Below are 25,464 nucleotides of genomic sequence, written 5' to 3' on the forward strand. Positions count from 1 at the left end.
ATTGAAGTTAGAAGTGAAAATTGAGTGATTTATTAAAAGAATTCTAAGTTAGGTTTAAATAGGGATTAAGTTGAATAGAGCTCAAAATTTATGTTTTATAATGAATTTTATGAGTTAGAAATTGTTAATGAGTTGATTAAAAGAGAATATGAAGCTTAAGTTAAAGAAAAAAAGATTAGTAATGGAAAAAGGACGAAATTGGAATTTTGTAAAAGTTTGATAGAAAGTGAAAATGTGTTTTATGAATTAGTATATTGATGATTTTTAATTGTATGATTGTTAGTAGCAAACGTAGCACCGGATACGTCATCAAAGAAGGGAAAAGAGAAAGTGAACGAAGATATCGATTAAATTCGATAAATAGTGGTTTGTATTTCTATAAACCGAGCTTAATCGTTATTGCTATATTTGATATTTATATTGTATGAAAATGTGAATGAGGTAAGTATTTTTACCATATTGAAATGAATGTGATTTTGAATACCCTATTAACGAGTGTCGGGCTAGTCGGATATAGTTGACATGTCATAGGAATTGGAAGTATTGGGATATTCCGACATTGAGTCGATGAGACACTATGTGTCGACTCTTCGTTAAAGTTCGGATTTGTTCCGATGAAGTACTTTGTGTACTATAATGTTAAAGTTCGGATTTGTTCCGATGAAGCACTATGTGCTTATCCCGAGTGTGGGTTGGATCCGTGTATCCGTTAGTATCCGAGTTATGTTAATAAGGGTAAATAAAGTAAAGGTTATTAAAGTCTTGATTGATATTAAATAATAGCAATAATGTGTTTGAATTACCATGTTTTAAAGTTGATTAAGCTATTGTTTATGGAAATACCACTGAGAGTATTCTCAGCGACGGTTTGTTTCGTCGCATGAGGCTAGGTATCTGAAAATATAAGGACTCAAAGATACAAGCGATCCCCAAACTCAAATTGGTGAAGTTTCTATCTTTTGGAAAATGGCATTGTACCTAGGATGTCTTTTGGTTATATTGAAAGTATCTAAGTTGTTAAATGATATTTTGGTATGTTTTGTAAATGTTACCAAAACCTTAAGAATGGTATGTTTTGATATGTTAGTGAAGAGTAATAAGAGGAATTGTTGGTAAATGTTGTAGAAAGAAGAAATGAAGATGTTATAAACTTAGTTATCAACATTTTATACTAAAACAGATTTGGACAGTAACAGTAGTCCAACTTTGAAAATATACCAAAAATAGTATAAAGTGAATTAGATGATGAATAAAATATGTAATTGAAGCTTAATGAATCTATTTTTATATGGAAGAAACAAAATTGGTAAAAGAGTTGTATTTTATGAGATATTTACGTTTTGGTGAAACAGGGTTAGAACAATTTCTGGATTCCCTGTTCTGACTTTAGAAATTCACCATAAATTGTGTATTAAGAATTAGGACTCAAACTTTATATGTATGGATTCATTATTGAGTCTATTTTTAATTGAAACAAATGGAATAGTCATTGGATTTCTGTACAGGAAGAAATTTGATTCGAAGTGCACAAGGGTCAGAGTAGCTGAACCCTGAAACAGGGGAGACTTCTTATAATAAACTGTACTAATTGGCCTGACCAAAAATTTTAGAAAAAAATTAGTAAGTAGATATATGAGTCTAGTTTCAGGGAAAATTTACGGAATTGGATTTCGAGTTTCGTAACTCGAGATATGATTTTTTTAGCGACTGTGACGCAGATGGATAGTTTACTACGAAAACTGTTTAAGTGCTAAGATAAGTTTTGTAATGTCTCCTGCTTGACTCCGGCAACGGTCTCGGGTAGGGGGGACGTTACATAGACAATATATATAGTGAGTGAAGAGTAAAAGGTAAAATAAGTGTATTTAAAGAGTAATGGGTAAAAATATAATAATAATATAATAGTAGTAATAACGTAATAGTATTAGAAATATACAATATATAATATTAAAGGTAAATACATAATATATACATATTAGAAATAATCATAATATTAGAAACAACTATTAATAATACTACATAAATAGATATATAGTAGTAGCATATACATGATATAGTTAAAAATATATAAAGTAAGATAATATGGGAAATAAAAAATATATATAAACGATATAATATTAGGGCATATGCAAAACAATAAAATACAATATTAAAAGATATATATATATATATATATATAAAATGTATACATAATATAATATTAAAATATTTACATGGTATATACATAATAATGTAAAAATAAACTATTAGTAATATTATAAATATATACATATAGTAGTAATAATAATATAAAGTTATTTCATATAAACAGGTATGCACGTAAAAAAAAAAAAGAAAAGAGAAAAATAATAATTACAAAAGTATGAAATCAAAATAATATGTAGAAACATGTTTATTGTAAAAAGAATAACTGAAACTTAATTGAGAGAAGAAACAAAATCCAAGAGATAACTTACAAGTAAAACAAATTATTGAAACAAAATTTTGGGCTAAAATTAATTGCGTATAAATGTCCGAGATCTAAAATTAAAAATGCCCCAAATCTTAAAATACCGCGCAAAGGGGGCAAATTGAAATAGCACACAGACTGCAGGGCCAATTTAAAATAATATAAAAAACTTAAATATGACCCGATTGAAGGTTAGCACAAAGGAGGAGACCAATTGCGTAAATTACCCAATTAAAGGTAACATGCATGGTCCCAAGCAAAAAGCTGATCCCACTCCCCCCATGTTACTTTGTTTTATTATTAATCAAAAACACTCCCATGCTATTTTGTTTTATTGTTAATTAAAATTATTTCCCCATACTATTTTGTTTTATTGTTAATTAAAACTACTTCCTCGTACTATTTTGTTTTATTATTAATTAAAACCATACTTTATTTTCTTTTCTTTTTTTTTATCATAAAAAAAAACCTTTTTTTTTTAAAAACAAAAAAACAAAAAAAGAGTTAAAACATCACCCTACCACCCTACATTCATTTTTCAAAATAGAGAGAAGGCTCTCAACTCTCTCAACCCTTCCCCTCCTCCGGTCATCGGACCGGCCATCAACCGTCACGCCGGTCACCGGTCACCGGTCACCGACGGCGGCGCCGCCGTCCACAGTGGCCGAAAAATCTTCCGAGGCCTTTTTTCGCTTCTCTTCTCGAGTAGAGCCCGGATTTGGGGTTAAAACGACCCAAAAACCTTCAAAAATTAATGAGAAGCACCCTAGAACTCAAGAATCCAATCGGTTTCTGGCCACCGATCTTCGGCGGTGGCTTCCTCGATCGTCCACGATGTTGGAAAACTGAACACCGGTAAGTTCCTTCCCTCTTTCCCTTTTTTATATTTTTTTTGCAAGTTTTTTTTTGATAAAAATATTTGTAAAATAGATAAAACAAACGAATAGAAAGAAGATCAAAAAAATAAATAAATAAAAATAAGGACAAACACCTTTTGAACTTGTTTTATCCTTTTGATTTCTCCCAAAAATCTCTGTAATACAACCCCCTCTAATACAATCTATTCTCTCTAAAATACAATCGATTCCCCCCTTTCCCATGACATAAGGAACATAGGGCTTTTATATAGCCCAAAATCCAAAGAAAAAATACAAAGAATTTTATTTTTTGGTGTTTTTCTTTGTTGTCCTTTTTTTTGTTTCTTTTGCAGGTATAGAGTGGTGGAGGCAAGTGGGTGTGCTGGTGGCAGACAACTGGTAGTGGCGTAGGTGGCCAAGGTGGGGTGACGGCTAGGGTTCATCACCACTTTTCTTTGCTGAAAATTGCTTAGGTTTGGGTAGTTCTAATTTGGGCTGGTTTTTTGTATAGAGTTTAGGTAGGTTTAGTTATTGTAATTGGGTAGTTTTGATTTTTGAGCTATTTAACATTGTAAATGAACTTAAAATTTGGTTATGTGGATTTTATTTTTTGATTGTTTGTTTGGACCAAAAATTGGCCATTACAGTATATTATCTCAATTCAAGCTAATTCTTTTGCACATAACATTTTAAACCAAAATCTAAAATTTATAGTCTATGTTTGGAATATCAAATCAGTAAAGTTAAATAAAAAATATACCACCTTTTCAAATTCCCATATCCTTAGACCTTATCACGGATGATAATGGATATCCTACGCATCTTCAATTTTTTCCTAAAGTTAGGAGAAAAGGCAGCTGAATTTGACTGCTTTTTACTTTGAACAAAACCCCAATATTGCAAAGTTATTAAGATGCTTCCATTTATGTTATCTTCATAAAATTCCGGCTATATAATACTATTATTATACTTTATACAGTATATACTGCTATTTCTTTTGAACATTCAGGTTTCCATTCAATTCTTTCAACTTTACAATGCTTTTAAAAAGAATGTTTAAAAGCAGATTGAGTTTTAATATTGTTATCAGTATTAGAGGATGTAGGTTTAAGTATACTGAAACGCATTATCTTTTTATTTAAGGGTTGAGGAGTGACTATGAATAGTTTTATACATTATATAAAAACAAAAATAAAAAATTGTTGATACTACACTCATATAAAAAAAAGTAATAATTTTTTTTTTAAATGTGCAAATTGTTAGATTTGATTATATAAGTGACTTTGCCGATCAGATTTTTGAGGAAGAAATATTGGCTAATGAAAAGTAGCTAAAGTTGATTTGGAGGGGTGAAATTGATAATAAGATTTAATATATTATTTGGTATTTTAGTTCGACATATTTTTAATGAGTTACTTGTGTTATTTTTATTCAATTTGGCATTTATGTTTGACAAAAGTTATATATTTTGATACTAAAAGATAACAGTATTAACTTTTTAGCATTTAATTTAGATTTTAGGGTTAATCTGGTGAAATTTAATTATTAATATTATTAGGCTTGATTTTTTCATTATTTGTTAATAGAATAAAATTAGTGTCAATTGTCAATTTGTTTAATTTTACATTTACTTTGTCAAATACGATTCAATTAATGTGATTTAATTTGGGTTTTAGAGTTGATTTAATAACTAATTATGAATTTTTATCAAATTTACTCTAAAACCTGAATTAAACACTAAAATTAATATTATTACCTTCAAGTACTAAAATGTATAACTTTTGTTAAATCTAAGGACCACATTGAACCAAAAAAAAGTACCATATTAAAAATATGTGTCAAATTTAGGTACCAAATTATGTGCATTAAGAAGCTTAAAATTAATGATAGGGTGAAATTAACCATTGTATCAGTCAGATTTAATATGGAAAAACAAGAATAATAAATTATGTATATATATAATTCCATTGGAGTAGGGTGAATTTTATCATTATATAATTTTATATAAAATATATAATTGATAACATAATCAATCAAGTGTTGTCGTTATTGGTTTGTTTCTTTTCTTTTTCACATTAATCTTATTATAAATTTTTATCATATTTGTTTTTTTATACAATACTTAGAATTGTCCATAATCTCTTCTTTATCCTTAAATAGGAGGATAATGTGCTTTAGCGTATTCGAACTCACGTTCTCCTGCACTAGTAACAATACCGATATCAATTAAATTAAGACTTAATCGACTTTATTTATTTTTTTAACATTAATATCAAATGATTTTTAGCATATTGCGACCTTCAAGGGTTTCCATTATTGCATGAAGAAATAGACAATATATATATTATATGAGGATAATAAGTATAAGAAGACTGCTCCAATGTGATAAATATGCATGGGATAATTAAGAAAATAAAATGATAAAGAGACAAGGGTTGGTTCGTTGTGCATGCTCCAATATACACTCATGGCATGAAGTATTGGTAGCCATTATATGTATAGGTATATATGTTTTTGCGTGTATACTTTATGAAACTATTCATGTCTTTGTACTTTATCATGGAGCTTGCTTTTAACTAATAAAGATAGTGATGAAGGTGGAAGAGAAGGAGAGGAGTTGAACTGCTGCTACTTCTGGATTTGACTGAGATGTCCACCAAAGCTAAAGGCTGCCTTTGAGTGTCAAAGTCGATTACTAAGAATTTTTATTTTTGTGTCATTATTCCATTCACCATAGCTACCTTTCCCTCTATGTATACGTCGAGTCCCAACCATTGTTGGAAATAAATGTGATTGGGCTGAAAATTTTAAAAATGTTTTTTTTCAAAACGGAAATGTTGAAAATAAATGTATAATTATTTTATTTTATTTCTCATGTATTTATTATATAAAAAATAACCAAACATGTTTTCATTATTAAAAATAAAATTTTATTTCTATTTGATAAATGTATTCTTCAATTTTAAAAAATAATAAAAATGAAAATAAAAATATTTTTAAAAATCAAACGAAATAATTCTTAGACTTTTGAGAATAGTCACGTACTAAATTCAAAGTCTCATATTAATTACGAGTTTAGATTATTCTTTTATATAGATTATTTTTAAAATTATTTCTCAATTAAATTAATGTTTGATTAACTTGTGACATCAACTAAATCGATTAATAGGCTAAACCATCAATGCTCTCAAACAAAAGCATAGGTAGGGGCTTGACCTTGCTTAGCGTTAATGGATATATTTGTTTTATAGCTCCTCTCAAATACTAAAATATTCAATTTATTTCTTTTCAACTTTGATTAAATGAAAAGAAATGTATTTTAATACATTTAAAAATTAATATAATTTCATTTAGAAAAATGTTAAATTTAACTTTTAATGTTTACATTTTTGTTAATTTGTTCATTATTTTTTTAGTTAAATTTAGTTTTAACTTTTAGAAAAGACTGAAATCACTTTTTAAACTAAAATATGAATTAAAACACGCATGATAGTCTACGTGTATTTTATATTGACATGATATTTATCTTATATATCATGCCAACCAAGAACTTAAAATTTAAAAAAAAATAGCTTGAAGTATATGTTGATTGCTATGTGAATTGTCATATTAACAATTCAACTCTTTCTTAAATGTTGACGTCAAATATGACTTTTCTTGAAGGTTGAAGATCAAATTTAACTGAAAAAATAAATATTAATGACTAAATTTGAAAATTATGCCTTTAATTTTAAATTTTTAACACATTTTATCTTTACCCTTAAAATTTTATAATTTTATGTTGATCCCTAAACAAAATTCTCAACTTGGTCCTGCTCTCGAAATTTCATATATATATATATAGATATACGCACACCAAAACCTTAAATATTTGTCGTAACAAATTGTTTCCATTAATGCTTTATATCAAATGATTTATGAGGAACAGAAAAGCCAAATGAACCTCACACTGTACTGTGTGAAGAAGGCTTAGCCGCTTAGGGTTCTAAACTATTCATTATTACATGAAATTTGACCAAACAGAATATATTGTAAAATACCCTGAAATATAATATAATATAATATAACGTATATGTTCTTTCTTTTTTTCCCTATACAAGAGTTAGACTGATCTAATCTCACAAGATCAAACGGTGGGTAATGAGTTCAGGAGCCCTTCTTCTTCATTTTCCCTTCTCCACGTCTCCATGGGACCACTTGCTTAAAGCTTTCATAAATGCTTGCCTGCAGTTATTACATAACAGTGTCTTGCACAATTAGAGAACGTGTAATAATGAACATCATGTATGTAGTATAGAAAATAAGAAGTCAATGTATAATAAAAAGTATATCTATTAGCATAATTTCCTACCCTAAGACTGCATATTTTCAAAACTCATGTGGGAATATTGTTTTAATAGTTTTTTTTAGACAGATTCTAGCCACTAATTTTTAGAGGTAATCGATGAAGGAATTTATTACAGGTTTGGTAATAATATTAAAATTTTAAATTTAATTCATATATTCAAATAGATATATTAATCGATTCTTAATTTAATTATTAATCTAATTCAATAATAGTAAAATTTTATTTTTATATAATTTTTACTACTAATTATTACCCCAAATCTTTAAATCGAAAATAATTTTATCGAGAAAAGTTTTAAACCTAATATAAGAGTAATAACTAATCTTGTCCGAAGAACATTCCTTTGAATTACGTTGGGGTTGAAAATGGGTTCTTAAATGCTTATTAATTAATTTGGTAGATAATGGCAATAAGTAGTACTATTGTGAATAGCATGATCAAATTATCAGTTTCAACAGTAACAGGTAACAATCTAAATGCATTATATGATAAGTTTATCTATGGATTCTTAGGGTTTTTAGACAATATTTAATGTATTTAAATATTCACAATCATTGCAATTTCAATTTTTCACTTTTTAAACATGAATATAAAATATGAAATGATCTAAAATTATATAAAAATTCGATTTGGTTTAGTTATATTTTATGTTTAATTTAATGTGGATTTTTAAATATTAAAATATTGCATAAAACGTAATTTTATTTCAAGGATATTCATTAATCAGTGAATGAAGTACTGGTTTCGGGTACTTACCAATACGTGTGACCTAGCTTGAGTAAGGCTCAACAGGCTCCCTTTCCGCCTAACTCTCGTGATCTTCACCTGCGTACCGCCGCCACTTCCGCCACCATCACGGCCGTTAACCATCGGAGGATCTGAAGAGTCAAAACTACTTCCCTGAACAACTCGTCCAGCTTTTCTAAAACTCCCCCACCGACTCGACCCGAACAGAACTTTCTCCTTACTCAACCTCTTGTTATCAGGGCTCCTAAAAGACCCGCCTTTCCGAAACGACAAGGTACGAGACACAACCCGACCCGAATCAGGCCAGTCCAAGACAGTCGTTGGAGACGGCATGTTAGCAACCTTAGCCTCGGCTAACAACCTCGGAGGCAGTTCCAAGCATCTTGCAGTATGTGGCTTTGGTTGACTTTCAGCGGCGGGACAAGACCTAGGCTTCCCTGGCGCTTCCTCCCACTGGAATGGAATCGAAGCTGAGGTATGGATCGGCGGCGTCGCGATACCTGGCGGCTCTTCCGCCGCCTTACTTGGAAACGAATATAGTAAAAGCTTTGGTGTATGGGTTGTTTCACTTTCGAACTCTGCCACGGACCCCATTTTTTCCTCTAAAAAACTGATCAAATCAGAAAACGTTTTCAAACACAGTAAAATAGTAACAAGTTCTTTAGATTTATAAAATGGGTTTCAAAGTTTATAGAGAGAACAAAAAAAAAAAAAAAAGAGTGGGTAAAGTAGGTGCCGATGAATGTGAGCTAACGCTCCTGGCGCTTCATATACACGAGAAAATGCCAAGGTTCTATTTTTACCGGTTCGGATGTTGTGAAAATAGGTTTAATTCTGCTCTTAGCCTCTGTAGGTTTTGGATATTTGAAATTAGTCCCTACTTTTTCTTCCTCGAATTTAGTAACATGTTTGATTTAAAAATTAATATTCAATTTAATGACAGGATGTGCCACTAAGTTTTGAGGCACCTCATTAAAATTTTCGAAAAAATTAGAGAGTCTAACTAAAATTATTTGACTTATTGAAATATTAAAAACAAATTGTGGGTTTTAATTTTTTTTTAAAATTTGAGAGGATTAAAGAGGATTTTTAATTTTCTTGGATGATCTAATTAAAAATTCTAAAAATTTTGAAAGACTTAATTAAAATATTCAAAAATTTGAAGAGCACAATGAAAATTTTCCATAATGTTCTGGCTTCAATGAGGCTGATAATAATGATAATTTATTTTCATTAAATTTTAATATATTCTATCAATCTTTAGTTTTTAAATAACACCTTTAAATATTAAATAGATGTTATTAATTCAACTTTGATTAAATAAAAGAAAAGGAAAAAAATTGAAATTAGAAAAGATTGATTAAATTTCAAAATTGGAAAAGTAAATAAATCAAAAGTATAATTTAACCAAGAAAATATAACGAAAATCCCTTTGGTTCCACATATAGAAAAATCTTGGGGGGCTTTGATTGATGGAATGGGTAAAATCATTAGTCATTGATTAGTTTAAGAAATTGAGATCGATATCTTTGGAAAAGTCACCTTAGCTTAAGCTAGTTGTTAAAGTAAGTTTAAGGCATAAGGTCAAGTTATAATACACGTCATTCAAATCACAAAACGGTCCAAAAACTCCCCTTTATTCCTTTATATAAATATAATAAATATAAGAATAATGTCATTAGAAGAATAAATATAATTAATAAAATAAATTAAAAGCAAAATGTTGGGGGGGTCAAAAGGTGTGCAAAAACTATAAAGAGCCGGATATTTTGAATATTCCGAACTATTTTCTTTCCTAAAGAAGACAAAAAAGATTTTAAAAAAATTAATTAAGGCATGTTGTTGATATGATGGCGACTTTACTGCGTCAGAGAATAAATTTTCGACTCATCTTTACCTAACGACGACAGTATTTTGTTCATAAAAAAAAAAAAAAACAATATTATTTGAAGATGTGTCAGGTCGTTCCTCGATATAATTTTAAGTTTGGATTTGAGTTAAAATACATTTAAAATTTTGTCCGTAACTAATTTGAATAGAAGTGTTAAAATTTAAGTTCCATCTGATTTGTTCTATTAATTAAATATATTTAAAAATATAAATTAATAATAAATTAATAAATTTATTTATAATTAAATAATATTAAAATAGATATAATTTAATAAGTAAATATTTTTAAAATAGTAATAAAATTAACAATAAAATAATAGTTATATAATATCTAAAATAATAACAATAAAATAGTAGTAATATATATAATAGTGAAACAAAACAACAGCAAAACAAGGAAAATAATAGGAAAAAGCAGCAGTTTTTTTTTTGTAAATTCAAGTCGAGCCAGGGTTGGGCTAAAAAAACTTACATGAGACTCGACCTGTTTAGAAAACAAGTTTTATTTTTTAGCCCAAATCTAATTTTTGAGCCTCTATTTTTACCTAAATCATTTTACTTTTTAAATGGGTTGGGTCACCTGACCGGAATGTAAATTATTTTTTATTTAAAAAAAAAGTGATTATTAAATTACTAACGTGATCTTTACCCTACATGAAAGCAATTTTTTTGGGGGGTGGGGGGTTTATTGTGAGTCAGCAGACTTTAGGGCCTTCTTTTAGAATTTTGCAAATTGGTAGTTCAAGGTGGCTTGGCAAATTTAGACTTTTGATAATCATGTACTTAATGGATACAATATCTTGAGAAATAATTAAAAAATCGATAGAAAAATGACATTACATGAAAAACAATTATGAATATTGGTAGAAATATTCGAATGTCTAATGACATAAATAAAATAATGGTTAAACCCGTTGTAAGCATCAGGTTTGAAATATTTTCTTTCACATTAGTCCTTGATTTTGATAATTTTTCACGGTTTCGACTCATGTAATAATATCGACATCTAAAAAAATATTAAATTTATATTAAAAAAAATTGATAAAGTGATATAATTTTAGAGTGTCACGTTATCACATGGATTAAAATTAGAAAAGTTGTTAAATTCTAGAACTAATATGGATAAAAAATACTTTAGGGACCCAAGTTAGGAAATGTTGCCAAGTTCAGGTGCCAAAAACTTGAACGTTTAAAAACTATTAGGTCTTATTATTTTTCAAGTCCCTAAGCTTTTCACATATTTGAAATTTAGTAATTTTATTTTTCAATACTAGTAATTTAATTCGTTTATTCTTTTAATTTAATAATTGAAATCCAATGGATAATATTGTAAAAAATATCCATTAAATTCCTGAATTATAAAAAACTACAAACACTAAATTTCAGAAGTGCGATGAGTGAAGGGACTGAGAGAACAAATAGACCAAATTTCTATTAACACCAATACGTACGTGGTACTGGTATTTATCTTGAAATGCGAGTGAGACGTATGCAAAAGCGTTTTTCCGACGATGACATTGATCTCACCATCAGAGGGTCAAACAGCTACAGTTATGATCTTTTTGGTATATCACATCTTGTAGTATTTGCCTTTTAGTCCATGCCATGCATGCATGGGTTTATAATTTTTGGGGTCCAATATTTATGTATATTTCTTTTTCGCCCATACCTTTCTACAGATGACCATATTTATTCTTATTCTCTTATAAATATATCCCTCTCATATCAACATTGAATTAGGTTGGCATGTTGGTCCCCCCTACATTAGCCTCTAGCGGTGCTATACACCCATCAAATCTAATTTAATTTTTAGGGAATTTACAAGTATAAATATAATACAATTATAAATATAAATATAAATATATGTATGAATAATAATAAAGTACTAATCAGATTAAGAATCAGAATAATTCAAATTAATCTCATGACATGACAACGATACATAGGGGATTGGAGATCCACACAAGGCGACAACTGCGGAATGTGCCATTAAATTTTGAGAGGACTTATCTAAAATTTTCAAAAAAAAATTAGGAGTCTAATTTAAAATTCCAAAAATTTTAGGGTTAATTTTCAAAATATTTGGAACGTTTAATTAAATTTTTTAATTAAAAATCTTAAATAATATGAGAGGCATAATTAAAGTTTCCCAAAATTTTGCCAATGAAATATCGACCATGTGTGGCAATCATGCATATTAAATTTTAAATTTGAATATTCAAAGACTCAAAACATGAATTTTTGTCAATAATATTGAGATTTTATTAACAAATTTAATTTAAATTCAAACATTCAAATAATTAATTAAATTAAACTCAACTTAACTTGATTTCATCGGTTAAATTTCAACTCGATTAAACTTAAAGGGAACAATGGGTTCCTCGATTAAACTTAAAGGGAACAATTGGTGATGGAACATAATTAACAAGTAACGACTTTTTAAGTAGGAATTAGTTAAAGCCTTGTGGTTGAAGCATTGGGAGATTTAGTGAAATTAATGTGAGCTTGATGGAATAACTAAAAACGAGATTTTATTTGATTTTATGTTAAATTCTGGATTGGAACTCAAAACTTGTGATATTGGCAATAATCAAATATGGCAAAGATCTATTTTATTTTATGAAGATGGTCCAAATGGTAACTACCTATGTAATTATATTACTTATTAATATAGGAAGATGTGAGTTTGAGTATGTTGAAATCTATTATTTTTATTTTTATGGGTTAGGAATGGGCTACAGTGTAACAGCCTAATTTTCAGTGGTGTCGGAACAGTAATTCGAGATCATTAAATCCGACAAATGAGTAGAAAATATTATTAATTTAGTGAGTATAAGTTAAATGTGAAGTTAGGAAAAATTTTGACATAGTGAAATGTACAAAAAAATATATATATTAAAATAATTAGAATTGAAAACGAAGTATCGAGACCTCGGAAATTTTAAATCGAGCCATAAATATTTTTATAAATATTTATGGAGTGTTAATAAGTTAGTATTAAAGTTTCGTCAAGAAATTTTAAAGTACTGATAGCTAATTGAACAAAAAGGACTAAATTGTATCAAATGCAAAATTGTGAGAAATAATTAAATAGCTTAAATGATAAAAGAAAGAGGGTTTAAGAGGGAAATAGACCCAAGGTCTATTTGGGATGGACGGCAAGAGCATGAAATCACCAAGAAAATAAGGGCAAAATTAGAAAATTGCAAAATTTACTTAATAAAGCTAGGACTAAAGTGGAATTATCTAGATTTCTCTTTATTTTTCTGCAGTCTCATCAGCAAAAACACCATGGAAGAGTTCCCTTAAGCTGATTCTTCATATTTTTACTGCAATTAAGTTCAATTCTTGACTAATTCTTGAAATTTTTGTGTTTTTTTGACTTTTACAACTTGGTCCATTTGTTGAATTCATTAGTTTTTGATTCTATGAAAGAAATTGAAAGTTTCTATGAATATGTGCTGGAAGTATTTGATGATTTGACATAGAATTAGAGCTTTAAATTGTTTATATGCTGATTTTATTGAAAGAATTGAATAGGAAGTGAATGTTTGGGACCTAAATTGTAAAAGAGTTTGAAGTTAGAGTTTTATGTGGAAATTCTAAATTTCAATAGTTATGAAATAACTTATAATGTCTAGAAAAATTATTAATTGAGAAAATTATCTTAATTGAGGGGTTAATTGAGCAAGGACTGAATTGTATGAATTGTGAAATTTAGGGTAAAATGGAAATCTACATTTTGCACTAAAACTGTTTTGGGCAGCAGCAGTAGTTTAACTTTGAAAAATCACAAAAAATTGTATAAATCGAATTAGAGGATGAATAAAATATAAAATTAAAGCTTATTGAGTCTAGTTTCTTATAAAATAAATTATGTAAGCAATGGAATTGTAAATCATGAGATACAATAACTTTTGTGAGACAAGGTCAGAATGATTTCGGGTTCCCCTGTTCTGACTTTGTAAAATCATAAAAAAATTGGAGAAAAATAATTAAGGGATTAAATTTTATGTTTAAAATCCTTAAAGAGTATATTTTCAATAGAAATAAGCGGGAACATCATCTGAATCTCGTACGATGAGATAATTAATTCTTAGTGAAGAAGGGTCGGAACTGTCAGATAGCAGAACAGGGGCAACTTTAAAGAATAAACTGTATTTATTGGCTAAACCAAAAATTCTGAAAATTTTATGGTAATAAGATAAGTAAGTCTAGTTTTAGGGAAAATTAGCGGATCTTAATTTTGAGTTTTGTAACTTAAGATATAAATAATTTAGTGACTATGATGCAAATGGACAGTTTTGAATATACATAAGTAAATAGTAAAATTATTGATAATGTTACTTGTTGCATGTTATATAAATTAAGGATGTGGAATGGAGAGGAGGAGGAGGAAAATATGTATGAATATTCAGCTAGCATGGCTAATTTGTATGTTTTAGGCTCATGGACTAAATTGAATAAAAGTAAAATTTTATGGGAAATTTTGTAAAAAAAAATGTTCGAAATGACCAATTTGCATGAAATGGATTATTTTATTATTTAAATTACAAAATTGAATGAAATTATTAATTTAGCTCAAGATCAGGGAAAAACATGTTTTAAAGATTAAATTGAAAAGTGTTGAAATTATGGAAAATTCTGACATTTTATAGAATTCATAGGTTGTTATCAAATTGTGTGAGAATAACGGCTGGAAATAAGGATTAAGTTGCAATAATTTTATTTTATTTTAACCTAAAGATGAAATCGTCATTAATTAAAAGTTTAGGGGTAAAATGATAATTTTGTTTAGAGCATTAGTTGAATGTATTATAACATGAAATAAATGAAAACGACAATCAAATTTCTTTATAAAGATCCGGATGGCTTGAATACGAGACTTGAACGTGGAAAAGAAAAGATATCGGATTAATAAAATATCTGATAAATGAATCGGTAACTCCGGTAATACTCCGTAACTCTATTCCGGTGACGGATTCGGGTTAGGGGCGTTACATACAGATAGTTATAAGCATTGTGTAAAAAAAAAATATCAAAACCTATAATGAAATTGTTTTATATATATATATATATATATATATGGAATCACACTATAATTTATTTTATTCCCTTTTCCAATTATAAATTTATTTTGGGATTCAAATTTTAATGTTACTGAATAATATTTCAATACTTATTAGATTAAGAGGTTATTGGTTTAATTATACATATATATATATATATATATATATATATCAACCGTTTCAATAAAGTCAATCATTATAAGTATTAATTATAGTAAATTTTGGAAGAGAATATATTTATATAGGAGGTTTAAAAACATAAATTTGATAATAAAAACATGTATTTTTATGATAAAAATTTAAACATTTAGATTTTATTATTCAATAAAATCTATAAATCTATAAAATTTTGTAATATTATGGTCAAAATCTTAAACTTTCTAACAACAAAGTAAATTTTGTTAAGTATCCTTAATCGGTTTAACAAAGTAATTTTAATTTTAAATATTTTATTTAATTAAAATGATACATGTCATCATTTGATAAATTTCGGAGGTTTTTAAAAAAACCTAAATAGAAAAAATTGCATAATTTGAATACCTATTTTTCATATAAGCACTTTTAAATATATTAAAAATGATTTATTTGATATAATAACCTTAAAATTTTCGGCCATCAACAGAGAAATGTCTCCTTTTATATGTATGTGTTGAGGGCTGAGCCCATATCTGTTGTTTTATGATTATCCAACAGTTTAGTGGGCTTTTTGCATATTTCTTTGTGAAGTGCTTTTAGCTTTACAAAGATTTTGTTAATTTAATAATTAAATTAATAATGTTTTTCTTCTTTAAAATTTTCCATCATTCTATCAAACCAAGCCTAAAACTTTAACTCCAACACAAGCAAAAAAAAAAAAAAAAAAAAAAGGATACAAGAGTTTCATGTATCTGATTTCTTCAGAAAAACTACTACATATATTATACAGCGTTTTCTTTTGGCAAAATCATAAACTTCTAGAATTGAACTATTAAACTAATGCCATTTTGAAGTATATTAACAAATTTTTTATCATTTGGGAGGTCGAAAAAATTAAGTAAAATTCAAAATTATTCATGTTGCAGTAAATTGTATTGACTAACTTGTATATGTTGGAATACAGAGTTCAAGGAAGAACTTGGTATTATAGCTCTTACATGATATGATATGATATTACCTTCTAAAACGTATCATTCCGTCACAAGCCAATGTCCCTTCAAGATCTCCGATGATTCGAGCTATACGAACCTCGAGACCTCTTTGAACTTCCTGAAACAAAGATCTTACATTATCGGAGAACCGTTTCATGTCAATGGTATGTACCTTATCTAGCTCCACCCCGATGAACCCAGAGACTATTTTGGGTTGAATTTCCATTAACTTTTGGCCTGTTGCAACCATGTATCTCTGCAGTTGGAATGTCTCCTCAAGGTAATGTTCTAGTTTTCTAGTATCTCCTTTGCTTTTTTTAGTACTACTACAATCTCCTTGGTTCACGTCTATGTCATTGTCGTGCTGAAAATTGAAATCGGTAAAAATGATAAGAAAACAGGAATTACCATTGTATTGGCTATAAGCAGAAAAGTATAAGCTTTCTTACCATCCGTTTACAGAGATCATCGGTCTTCCCTTGAAGGGACTGATAGCGGCCGACTTGTTTGTTTAGCAAAGATATAGACAATAGAAAGCCTTTCATCCCATTGTCGCTGCTTCCTTCCGTGTCCTCTCCAGTTTCTTGCTTTCCTGTTAACCTCTCGAGCAAGAGAAGTTGTTGCTTCAGCCTTTTGATCTTGTAGGAAACTCCAAGAGCTTGAAGATCCATCCTCCATAGGGTACTTTTGGTTTTACTCAATGACTGCCTAGGTAATTCAACTGAACCGGCTAGTGCCGAACTATTAGTTTCTTTCTCGACTGGATCTGGTTTAGGAGTTTCTTTCTGTTCTTTGAATTCCTTTTCGGGTACTTGGACTATCAATCTGATGTTTTTGGTCTCCTTGTTTGATGGGATTTCTTGAGACTCATCAAGCAATGTTGTGTTTGTTTCTTGCTCCTTGTCGGTTGATTTTTTCTTTATAATCTTCACATTGGGCCAAACTGTATCATGTGTTAATAATGCTGGATCATGCAGAGATAAGTTTATTAGGTTGTTCTTGTGACAACTCAAAGGCTGTTCCTTCAAGGAGTCCAATTCTTCTTCTTTTTCCAGTAGCAAGGCTTCTAATTTCATATTGTCCTGTCTCAGTTGTGACATGTCCTGGTTCAATCCTTCAGCATGGGACTGCATCCGCTTTGATTCTAGTTCCATGCTCAGTAGCCGCCAACGAAAAGCCTCTAACTTCTGATCTTTCAGTCTCATTTGTTCTGCAAAGGCATCCAGTTCCAAATGATGCCTCTTCTCAATGACAGCTGCATACTTTTCTGCTTCATCTCGAACCCAATGTTCCAACCTTTTGACATCAGTTGTCATCACTGCTTCAATGCAAGAACAGAAAAACAAAAAGGGGGAATAAAAGCACAGAACAAACAAAGAAAATGATCTTAAGTTCATGACAAGTTAAGCATTTGACTGGATCTTGTTCTTACCCCAATCCTCACTCATTTCTGGGGAGTTACAATCCATAAGAGGAGAACAGATCGCTGGGTCTGTTTTTAGCTCTGAAAGGTCATATTCAAAACCAGCATCAGTCGGCAGTGATCTGGTTTTGGCAGAGTTAGAAACCTCTTTAGCACCAAAGGAAGCATCTAATTTTGCACTGGCTTGGTTAGCAAACATGGCCTTCAATGAATGTCTCTCATGTCTAGACTCAGATACTGCCCTCCACCTTTCTGTTTCTAGTTCAGCTTGTTTCTTCTTTGTCTTTGATACTTTAACCTCCTTCAAAAGCAATTGCTTCTCTGCGGTATCCAACTTAGTTTTCCTCAGCATTGCAGACAAGACCTTATCTTTCTGTTCCAAGTCCTTCCGCATTTTCGCGATTTCCATGGACAAATTTTGAGCCAACAAAACTGACTCCTCTTTTTGCTCTAGGACTGCATCAAGCTCCAGCTTTGTAGCTTCAACTTCTCTAAAGGCTCGCCCCATCTCTGCTTCAAGTCGCCGTTGGTTTGAAACGATCTCGATAAAGGCAGTTTTGTGCTTCCAAAGCTCATTAGAATGCTCTTGAGCTTCCCATTTTGCAGCTTCCTTCAACTCTTCCGCAATACTTTCAAATTCCATTACCTTTTCTTCTAATTCCTTCCCCTTTTGCTCCATTTCTTCAATTACCTTATCCTTAGACTCCACCACCATCTCCATTTCATTCAACTTTTTGTTCAAGTCATCGATTTCTTGGTCTTTCTTTTTCTCAAGGACTCTTAATTCATTTAAAAGAGCTCCGATTTGCTGCCTAAGTGACTTTCTTTCCATTAACCATCCTTGCTCTTGAGATGCAAAGATGCTCACAACCTTTTCATTTGCCTTTGCATCTTCATGTCTCCTTTTCTTTAACTCCTCGATCTCTATCTTAGCAATCTCGAGCTTTCGGAGAAGCTCGCACTGTGCTTCATTGGCTTCTTCTCTCTGGATTCTCCATATAAGCAATCCCAAGAGTTGAGCACTTCCATGAAGCATTTTATCTCGGGATTCAGACCATTTCTCATCTTCCTTTTCGGGTCCTGTAAGGAGTCTGAGAGCAAAAAAGGCACAAGAAACACCAATATACATTGGATACAAGCTATCCTTTTTGTCTTCGGAGAAAATTGGATATGAACCAGAGATTCCCTTCTCATCCATAGCTGAGGAACTTGTTTCTTTCTTTACCTCTGGAACTGAAATTCCAGGCATTCACTGTTTTGATTCAGACCCATAAAAGAAAACATATGATATATTCATGGCAATATAGTCACTCAGAAAAGGACAAATAATTGAGCACAAAAAGGGATAACAATAATGGAGGAACAATAATATCCTACACAGTAAGCAGCACAAGGACACCTTATAAAAACAGGACAATCCATGACAAGAATAATGTAAAACTTACAAGAATAAAAGGTTGAAAGATGTCTTCAATTCAAAACTAGACAAAATGCTAGAAAGTAGAGCCCCCAATGCTGGTTTTCCATGGAAATCATGTAAGGGATAGCCAAAGAAAAAAAAAACCCAAAGTCGCAATTTATCCTTTTTATAAAATGATCAGGGAATACCAAAAGCATGAACTTTTACATGTGAAAAACTCTGCGAAATCTGTTAAACAAAAGGGCAAACCTTTTACAGAATGGAAGGGCTTGTTCCCTGGTTTTCAGTGACCTGATAACCCACATGCTATCCCATCAACTTTTTTTAAATAATTCTTCTGATGGTTTGTCACCAATACTAACAAGGAAAAAAGTTTGAAGACCTTAAATAAATGTTTCCTTGAACAATCCTGGAAATATTTTATTGTTTCCAAAGTGTCTTTCAGTTTTAAATGCATGAACTTATTAGTTGAAAATTAAAACTGTAATAATAATCTGGAAAAGGAAAAGAATTGAAAATTTATTATGAAACTAATTTTCAGTTAAAATATAAATGTGTAATTTAATTCCATTTTAATGATTTAGGACCATATGGAAAATTATGTTGTAGACTTTAGAGTACAACTCTTACCAGACCTATAATAAATCAAGCCAATACCTAAAGATTATATTGAAAATATCAACCATATAAGTATTAAGGTTGGACCACATTATTTTGTTAGAATTGGACTAGATAAATTGGTTGGAATGAAAATAAGTTAGTATATTAGTTGGACAAAAAAATTAAATCAATTTATAAATAAATTACTCTGAACCGGACAAAAAATTAGCAGTTAAACCGATTTATAAATTTTTTTAATTTTATAAAATTTTAATTATTATTAAATGGACGAATAAATTAATTAAACCGAAAAATCACCTAAAACATTAGTTCGGTTTTTAAAACACTATTAAGCAAACAAAAAAACCTTAGACCAATGCATTTATCATTTATCGGATAATCAAAACTCATGAAAAGTTAAAGTCAAAGAAAAAAAAAAACCAATTCTACGTGGTTCAATTGCTTCCCTAAAAGCCTAACAATATCCCAATTCCCAACAATTAATACTCAAATCGAACCCTAATGCTTGACAATGTTAATGAAGACTCAATTTACTTAAACAGGATGGCAATTTGATACAATTTATTACCTGCGAAAGCTCCTTGGTTGACCAAAAATGGTGGCGAAGAGCATTATCTGTAAACAAAGAGAGGAAATCTTCAATGGGTCCAGAACTATTAGGGTGTTTCGATTTGCTTCCTTGGTTGAGGAAATGATATGCAAATCAATGGTATTAAATCAGTTTTGTTTTGTTTACATGATAAAAAAAGAAGTATACAAATGGAAAAGAGAAGAGCACTCACAGCTCCATGATTGTAATTTATATATGTATATTCCGAGATCTGCTCTTGGAATTTGGATTAACCCAGCACTTGATTATACTCAAAGCAATCAATAAAAAATAAATTATTTTAAAAAAATGTGAAGAATATGAGCTAAGTGTGACCCTACTGTGGATGTTGCATTGAATAATAATTAGAAGGCTTCCATTTCCATCAAAAGATTCTTCCTCTTGCATTTCTTATATGTATTCTTTTGTATATTCTTCGATCTAAATGATAATAAAGAAAATGTGAATTGACTTTTAAAATATCCATCAAACATGGCGAAATGTTTTTGAATGATTATAATATTTGGTGGAGTGACGTGGCATTCCGGTGAAGTCGCGGGGATTCCAGAAATTTTTTTCCATGAAAGGTTTGAGAACATGGAGCACTAGTGCAGAGGAAAATTACGGTAAAATTACTCTAAAGCCCTTGTATTAATAGTTGGATTATATTTTATCCATTTACTTAAAAGAAATAGATTTGATTAATCTTTATACATTAGATCAAAGAGTGAATTGAGTTAAAAATTTAATTTATTTTTAATATTAAAAATTACTCCATGTATATTATGTACACATGGTACATTCAAATCAAAATCATCGCAAATTGTTAAATTCAAAATTTGTCTCGATGAATTTGCGAAATTTCTAGGTTTTTGGATATAGATCCATGTGTGAGAGCAAAATGGAGGACATGCCATTGCCTGCTCTCTTCGAACAAACTAGTAAGATCCATCTGACGGCTATGGAGTCCGGTGCTGATCAGGTACGCTCCCTTCTCATGCTTGATTCAATGTCCCTTTACTACCTTCTTATCTGATAAAATTTGCACTCCGTGGATTCATAGGATCTGGTAAAGAAAGGATGCGAGGCACTGGGTAAGTGCGAGGACATGATAAGCAAGCTAGGACTTTTTTCATCAATGAGACCATTGATGACATTAGCACCACCAATCTCAAGTATATTCTGGTAATCTTCAATATTATAATTCCCTTTCCTTTTTTGATAAATCAGTTGTCCGTAGTATCTACATTAAGTTTCAAAAAAGAAAAAGCTCCATTTGAAATTTGGATTTCTAATTATTTCATAATGTTTCTGGAATTACTTATTTTTGTATTACGCTGTAGTTATGTCATAGCGTCAAGGTTTTAACGTTTTTTTTCATTTCAGGTGCCATTTTATCTTGCAGAGCTGACTGAAAATATTGTGCAGGACGATAGGATACAGATTCTCAAAACTTCACAGGCAAAATTGAAAGTAAGTTTAGTTCATAACATGAAGTGTAGTTGAAAGATTAGTCATAATACTGAATAGTGTTGCTTGATAGCTGTTTACTTTTTAATCTGTTTCAACTTGTAGTCTATAGTCCATCTAGTATGTAAATTGGAACTTATAGAAAGTGTGGTGTCTTCTAGGAGCTCATGTCTTTTTGCGAGGCAATGGAGCTTGTACCACAGGAAGAGTTGGAAGTCGCTGTACAAGGAGCATCAAATTCTTTTGCTGATCAAAGGGCCTTAAAGGTAGTTATGTATACTCCTGCTAACAGCATGATTTGTATTTTTTTGGGGAGGAATACATAGATTCGAATGGAAATTCTGTTGTGGTGTACGTGCTTTTTTGTGCCTGCAATCAGATTGCTCGGTTCAAACGCCAAAGAGCAGCAGAAGCAAAGCTGACAGAAATAAAGGAACAGAAGGAACGACGCGAGCGTCCAACAAAAGCTGCTGCCATATCCACTCCTGTTGAGCATGGAGAGGAGGATGTGCTGTATGACGACGGGGAGGAGGAACGAGAGGTTAGTCCTATCCGTACAATGGTTTTTAAACTCTTCTCTAGATGTGACATTATTGTTAAGACTTTCCTGTTTATGTTGTTATCATCTGAAAATCTGCAAAATCATGGAACTTATAGAAGCTATTGCATGAAATGTTGCACAAGAACCTCTAGCAACTCTTTTATATCAACTATATCAGAAAACCAGGATTTAGGGAGGTTTTAGTTAAGGTACTATAAGAAGATTTCTTTTGAATTTGTTTGTCGTTTGAATTACTTTTTGAGATACTGCTCATGAAACCAGAGATCAGGGAAAGTTTAGTTAGGGCTACTACAGAATAAGATCCCCCCTGAACTGTTTCTCTGTTTGTTTCTAATTCTTGTACGATTTTCATAAGCAATTTCTAGCAAGAATTGTAATTGTGTTCTGGTTGACTATGGTGCCTAGCAGTTTGAAATGTCATGTGAGGTAATACATTTCTAAGTTATAATTTGAAGCTTTGTGACTTGAGTTTTACTTTATATGATGTGTGTAAGTGTTAGCATTTTTTTCCTTCCTTTTATCTGATCTACTATTACTAGGACTGAATTGGGATGGCCCTTCTTATTTCATGAAGTCTATAGCTGATGCTAAAAATTATTTTGGTTATTTAGTTGTCAGAATAAATCTATTATGCGTTAAAGTTGGAACTGAAATATTATACCTAATGCTTATTGTTGAAAATATTAGTTGTGCTTGTTTTGGTTCCACAAAACTTTCTGCTTTCTCTAAAAGAATGATATTCCCCTTGTGCAGGCTTGGCTTACCACCATCTCATTGGCTATTTGTAAGGTTAGTCTTATATGTCACTACTTCAAAGGTGTTTTCACCATATAGGGATATCTTTGTTCCACGAATTGTAGGCTTTTGATCTGCTTGAAATGCTAAAGAAGGAAGAAGAGATGCTTTCTGCCATTAGGGAAAAACACCTAAAGTTATTATTCTTCTTAAATTAGACTCTCCTTTTTTACTGAAAATTTTTGTTTCTTTACCTTGTTAACATTTTTGAGGTGAGTTGTGCTGAAAATTTTACACCACAAGAAGACTCGAAGCTTTTAAGCTAAGCACTACCTAAGCTCGACACCATACTTTCCACTTAGGAGGCGTACGGCATCACTGGAGTTAAACATTTTATGCTGTTAGGCATTAGAAAGGGAAACATAAATGAACAATGCCGAGGCTGACACTGTTCACCCCACTGAAGAGTTTGGTTACTAGATATTTCTGATAAATAGAAAGGGAACCATAAATTTGCATTGCCTTCATTCTTGATACTTGCTACAAGTCCAACTGATCATTGATTTTGTAGAAAATTTGAGATTTTGCAATAAATTACTCGATCTGCTAAAACATTGTACTGTTGTTTAAATGATAAATTACTCGATCTGCTACAACCTTTCACTTATTATCGGACCAACCTTGACTTGTTACAATTTCTGACTGATAATATAACCAATTTCTTGTGAATTGCTTAGACCAGTGATGTTGGCCAGCTTCAGTCGGTAACTTGTGCTGAAAAAGATTCATTGTTTTTCTTTTCAGGGTTTTAGAAAAGTAATTGTTTGAAGCAATCATCATATTCATTTCTTACTTTTTTTGCTCCAATTTTGAAAGTTAAAGCCTAATGAACTACTTTCTAATGTGAATATGCATTGGTACATTTATATTTTTCCTTGTATACCAGGAAGGGGAAAAGGAGTTTTCTCAGGCTATCCTAGATGATCGCACCAAGAAAGCTGAGGCATGGCATCGTGATGCTGCAACTCGGGCTCAATATACTAAACCTGCACCACCTATCACGTGTGCTACATTTGCTCAAGATGTTATAGAAGGAAGGGCAAATGTTTCACAGGCACATGACCACAAACACGAGCCAATAATCTTTGGACCACAAAGCCTTACAGGTGGAAGCTTTACAAGTGAGAGGGAAAGGATGGCAGCCCAAGTTTTCCAACCTTTTCATAGGTAAATCCCTGTCCTCTAACACTACTTTTATGTATATTCTGTTCTGTTCTCTGGGATGATGCAGAGCTTTGAGCATCAAATTCTCTTGTTAAACACCTTGCACCATATCATGCCAAATTAACATGTGATGATGAGCAGATACTGATTGCGGTCATACACAACAAATTATCTTGTAGGATGCCAACGATGAGCATCGAGGAAGCTGGTCTGAAAGAGATGGAAATGATGAACAAATGGCAGGAGAGGAATGCAAAAATGTTCGAAGAAGCTAACTCGGCATGGTATAAGGACCGCCCGAAGTTGGGACAGAGTGAACATGATGAAGATGATGATGCTGCCCAAGAGAAGGCGAGGGCATGGGATGACTGGAAAGATGATAATCCTCGAGGTGCTGGCAATAAAAAGCTCACACCCTGCGGGTGAAAGCTGACAAGTAAGTTCTTATACTTTTCTTATAACGTATTCTTTCAGACCTAATTAATGGTGGTTTTAGGAACATTCTTCGAAATCTATATTTATTATAGATTTTCACTTAACGAAATTTTAGCAGTTTGCTTTGAGTAATGTATTAAATTCACACGTCAATTAGAACAAAATTGATCATGCTTGCACTAGTCTATGTGCTTCGAATTTTGTCTTACTCTATTTATATTTGTCTATTTTTAACTAAGTCTATTTTATACTTATCTATATTGCCACTTTTAATTTAATGTTTACATTCTAATATTATATATTATCATAGATCTGACTTTTATGATAGAAATTATATAATATATAGAATTATTATAAATAAAATATTACATAATTAAAAAAATAGGTCGGATCGAGTTGGGCTTAAGCTTGATTCGCGTTTTAAATGGGCTTAATTTTTTAGTCTAAGATTATATTTTGGGCTTAATATTTTTATCTAAACCCTTTCAAATATCGATT

General features: G+C 30.7%; 3 protein-coding genes across 6 annotated transcripts; 1 reads left to right on the plus strand and 2 right to left on the minus strand.

Annotated features, from left to right (window-relative positions):
- Positions 1-7,176: 7,176 nt before the first annotated feature.
- LOC108455999 (uncharacterized protein At4g00950-like) lies at positions 7,177-9,169 on the minus strand. Its single transcript, XM_017754590.2, has 2 exons — positions 8,411-9,169; positions 7,177-7,530 (listed from the first exon to the last, which is right to left on the minus strand). Exons 1-2 carry the CDS (start codon positions 8,993-8,995, stop codon positions 7,453-7,455), a joined length of 663 nt encoding a protein of 220 aa, XP_017610079.1. The 5' UTR covers positions 8,996-9,169; the 3' UTR covers positions 7,177-7,452.
- Positions 9,170-16,389: 7,220 nt separating this feature from the next.
- LOC108454154 (uncharacterized) lies at positions 16,390-20,714 on the minus strand. 4 transcript variants are annotated; one of them, XM_053022926.1, is made up of 5 exons: positions 19,580-19,812; positions 19,356-19,425; positions 17,920-19,162; positions 16,937-17,805; positions 16,390-16,851 (listed from the first exon to the last, which is right to left on the minus strand). In XM_053022926.1, the coding sequence occupies exons 3-5, from the start codon at positions 19,157-19,159 to the stop codon at positions 16,510-16,512; spliced, it is 2,451 nt and encodes an 816-aa protein (XP_052878886.1). In that variant the 5' UTR covers positions 19,160-19,162; positions 19,356-19,425; positions 19,580-19,812; the 3' UTR covers positions 16,390-16,509. The 4 variants fall into 4 exon arrangements, with proteins under 4 accessions (XP_052878886.1, XP_017607993.1, XP_017607992.1 ...); XM_017752504.2 differs by lacking the exons at positions 19,356-19,425; positions 19,580-19,812 and adding an exon at positions 20,520-20,714; XM_017752503.2 differs by lacking the exon at positions 19,356-19,425.
- A 525-nt stretch (positions 20,715-21,239) lies between these two features.
- On the plus strand, positions 21,240-25,220 carry LOC108456075 (PP2A regulatory subunit TAP46). Its single transcript, XM_017754668.2, is given in 9 exon segments — positions 21,240-21,522; positions 21,604-21,673; positions 21,676-21,725; positions 21,927-22,013; positions 22,172-22,276; positions 22,390-22,551; positions 23,326-23,361; positions 24,254-24,534; positions 24,711-25,220. Coding segments are annotated over 9 exon segments (1,134 nt in total). The 5' UTR covers positions 21,240-21,426; the 3' UTR covers positions 24,958-25,220.
- The last annotated feature ends 244 nt before the right edge of the window (positions 25,221-25,464 follow it).

Source organism: Gossypium arboreum, chromosome 12 (genome assembly GCF_025698485.1).
Source record: "Gossypium arboreum isolate Shixiya-1 chromosome 12, ASM2569848v2, whole genome shotgun sequence".
NCBI lineage: Eukaryota > Viridiplantae > Streptophyta > Magnoliopsida > Malvales > Malvaceae > Gossypium > Gossypium arboreum.

What these genes read in the sequence shown, in the direction of transcription:
- LOC108455999 (XM_017754590.2), bottom strand. Translation starts at nt 8,995, where the DNA reads ATGGGGTCCGTGGCAGAGTTCGAAAGTGAAACAACCCATACACCAAAG. An exon ending in AAGCTAGGTCACACGTATTG is followed by an intron (nt 7,531 to 8,410) that starts GTAAGTACCCGA and finishes TAATAACTGCAG; the next exon opens with GCAAGCATTTATGAAAGCTT.
- LOC108454154 (XM_017752504.2), bottom strand. Translation starts at nt 19,159, where the DNA reads ATGCCTGGAATTTCAGTTCCAGAGGTAAAGAAAGAAACAAGTTCCTCA. An exon ending in AGAAATGAGTGAGGATTGGG is followed by an intron (nt 17,806 to 17,919) that starts GTAAGAACAAGA and finishes GCATTGAAGCAG; the next exon opens with TGATGACAACTGATGTCAAA. An exon ending in ATGATCTCTGTAAACGGATG is followed by an intron (nt 16,852 to 16,936) that starts GTAAGAAAGCTT and finishes TTCAATTTTCAG; the next exon opens with CACGACAATGACATAGACGT.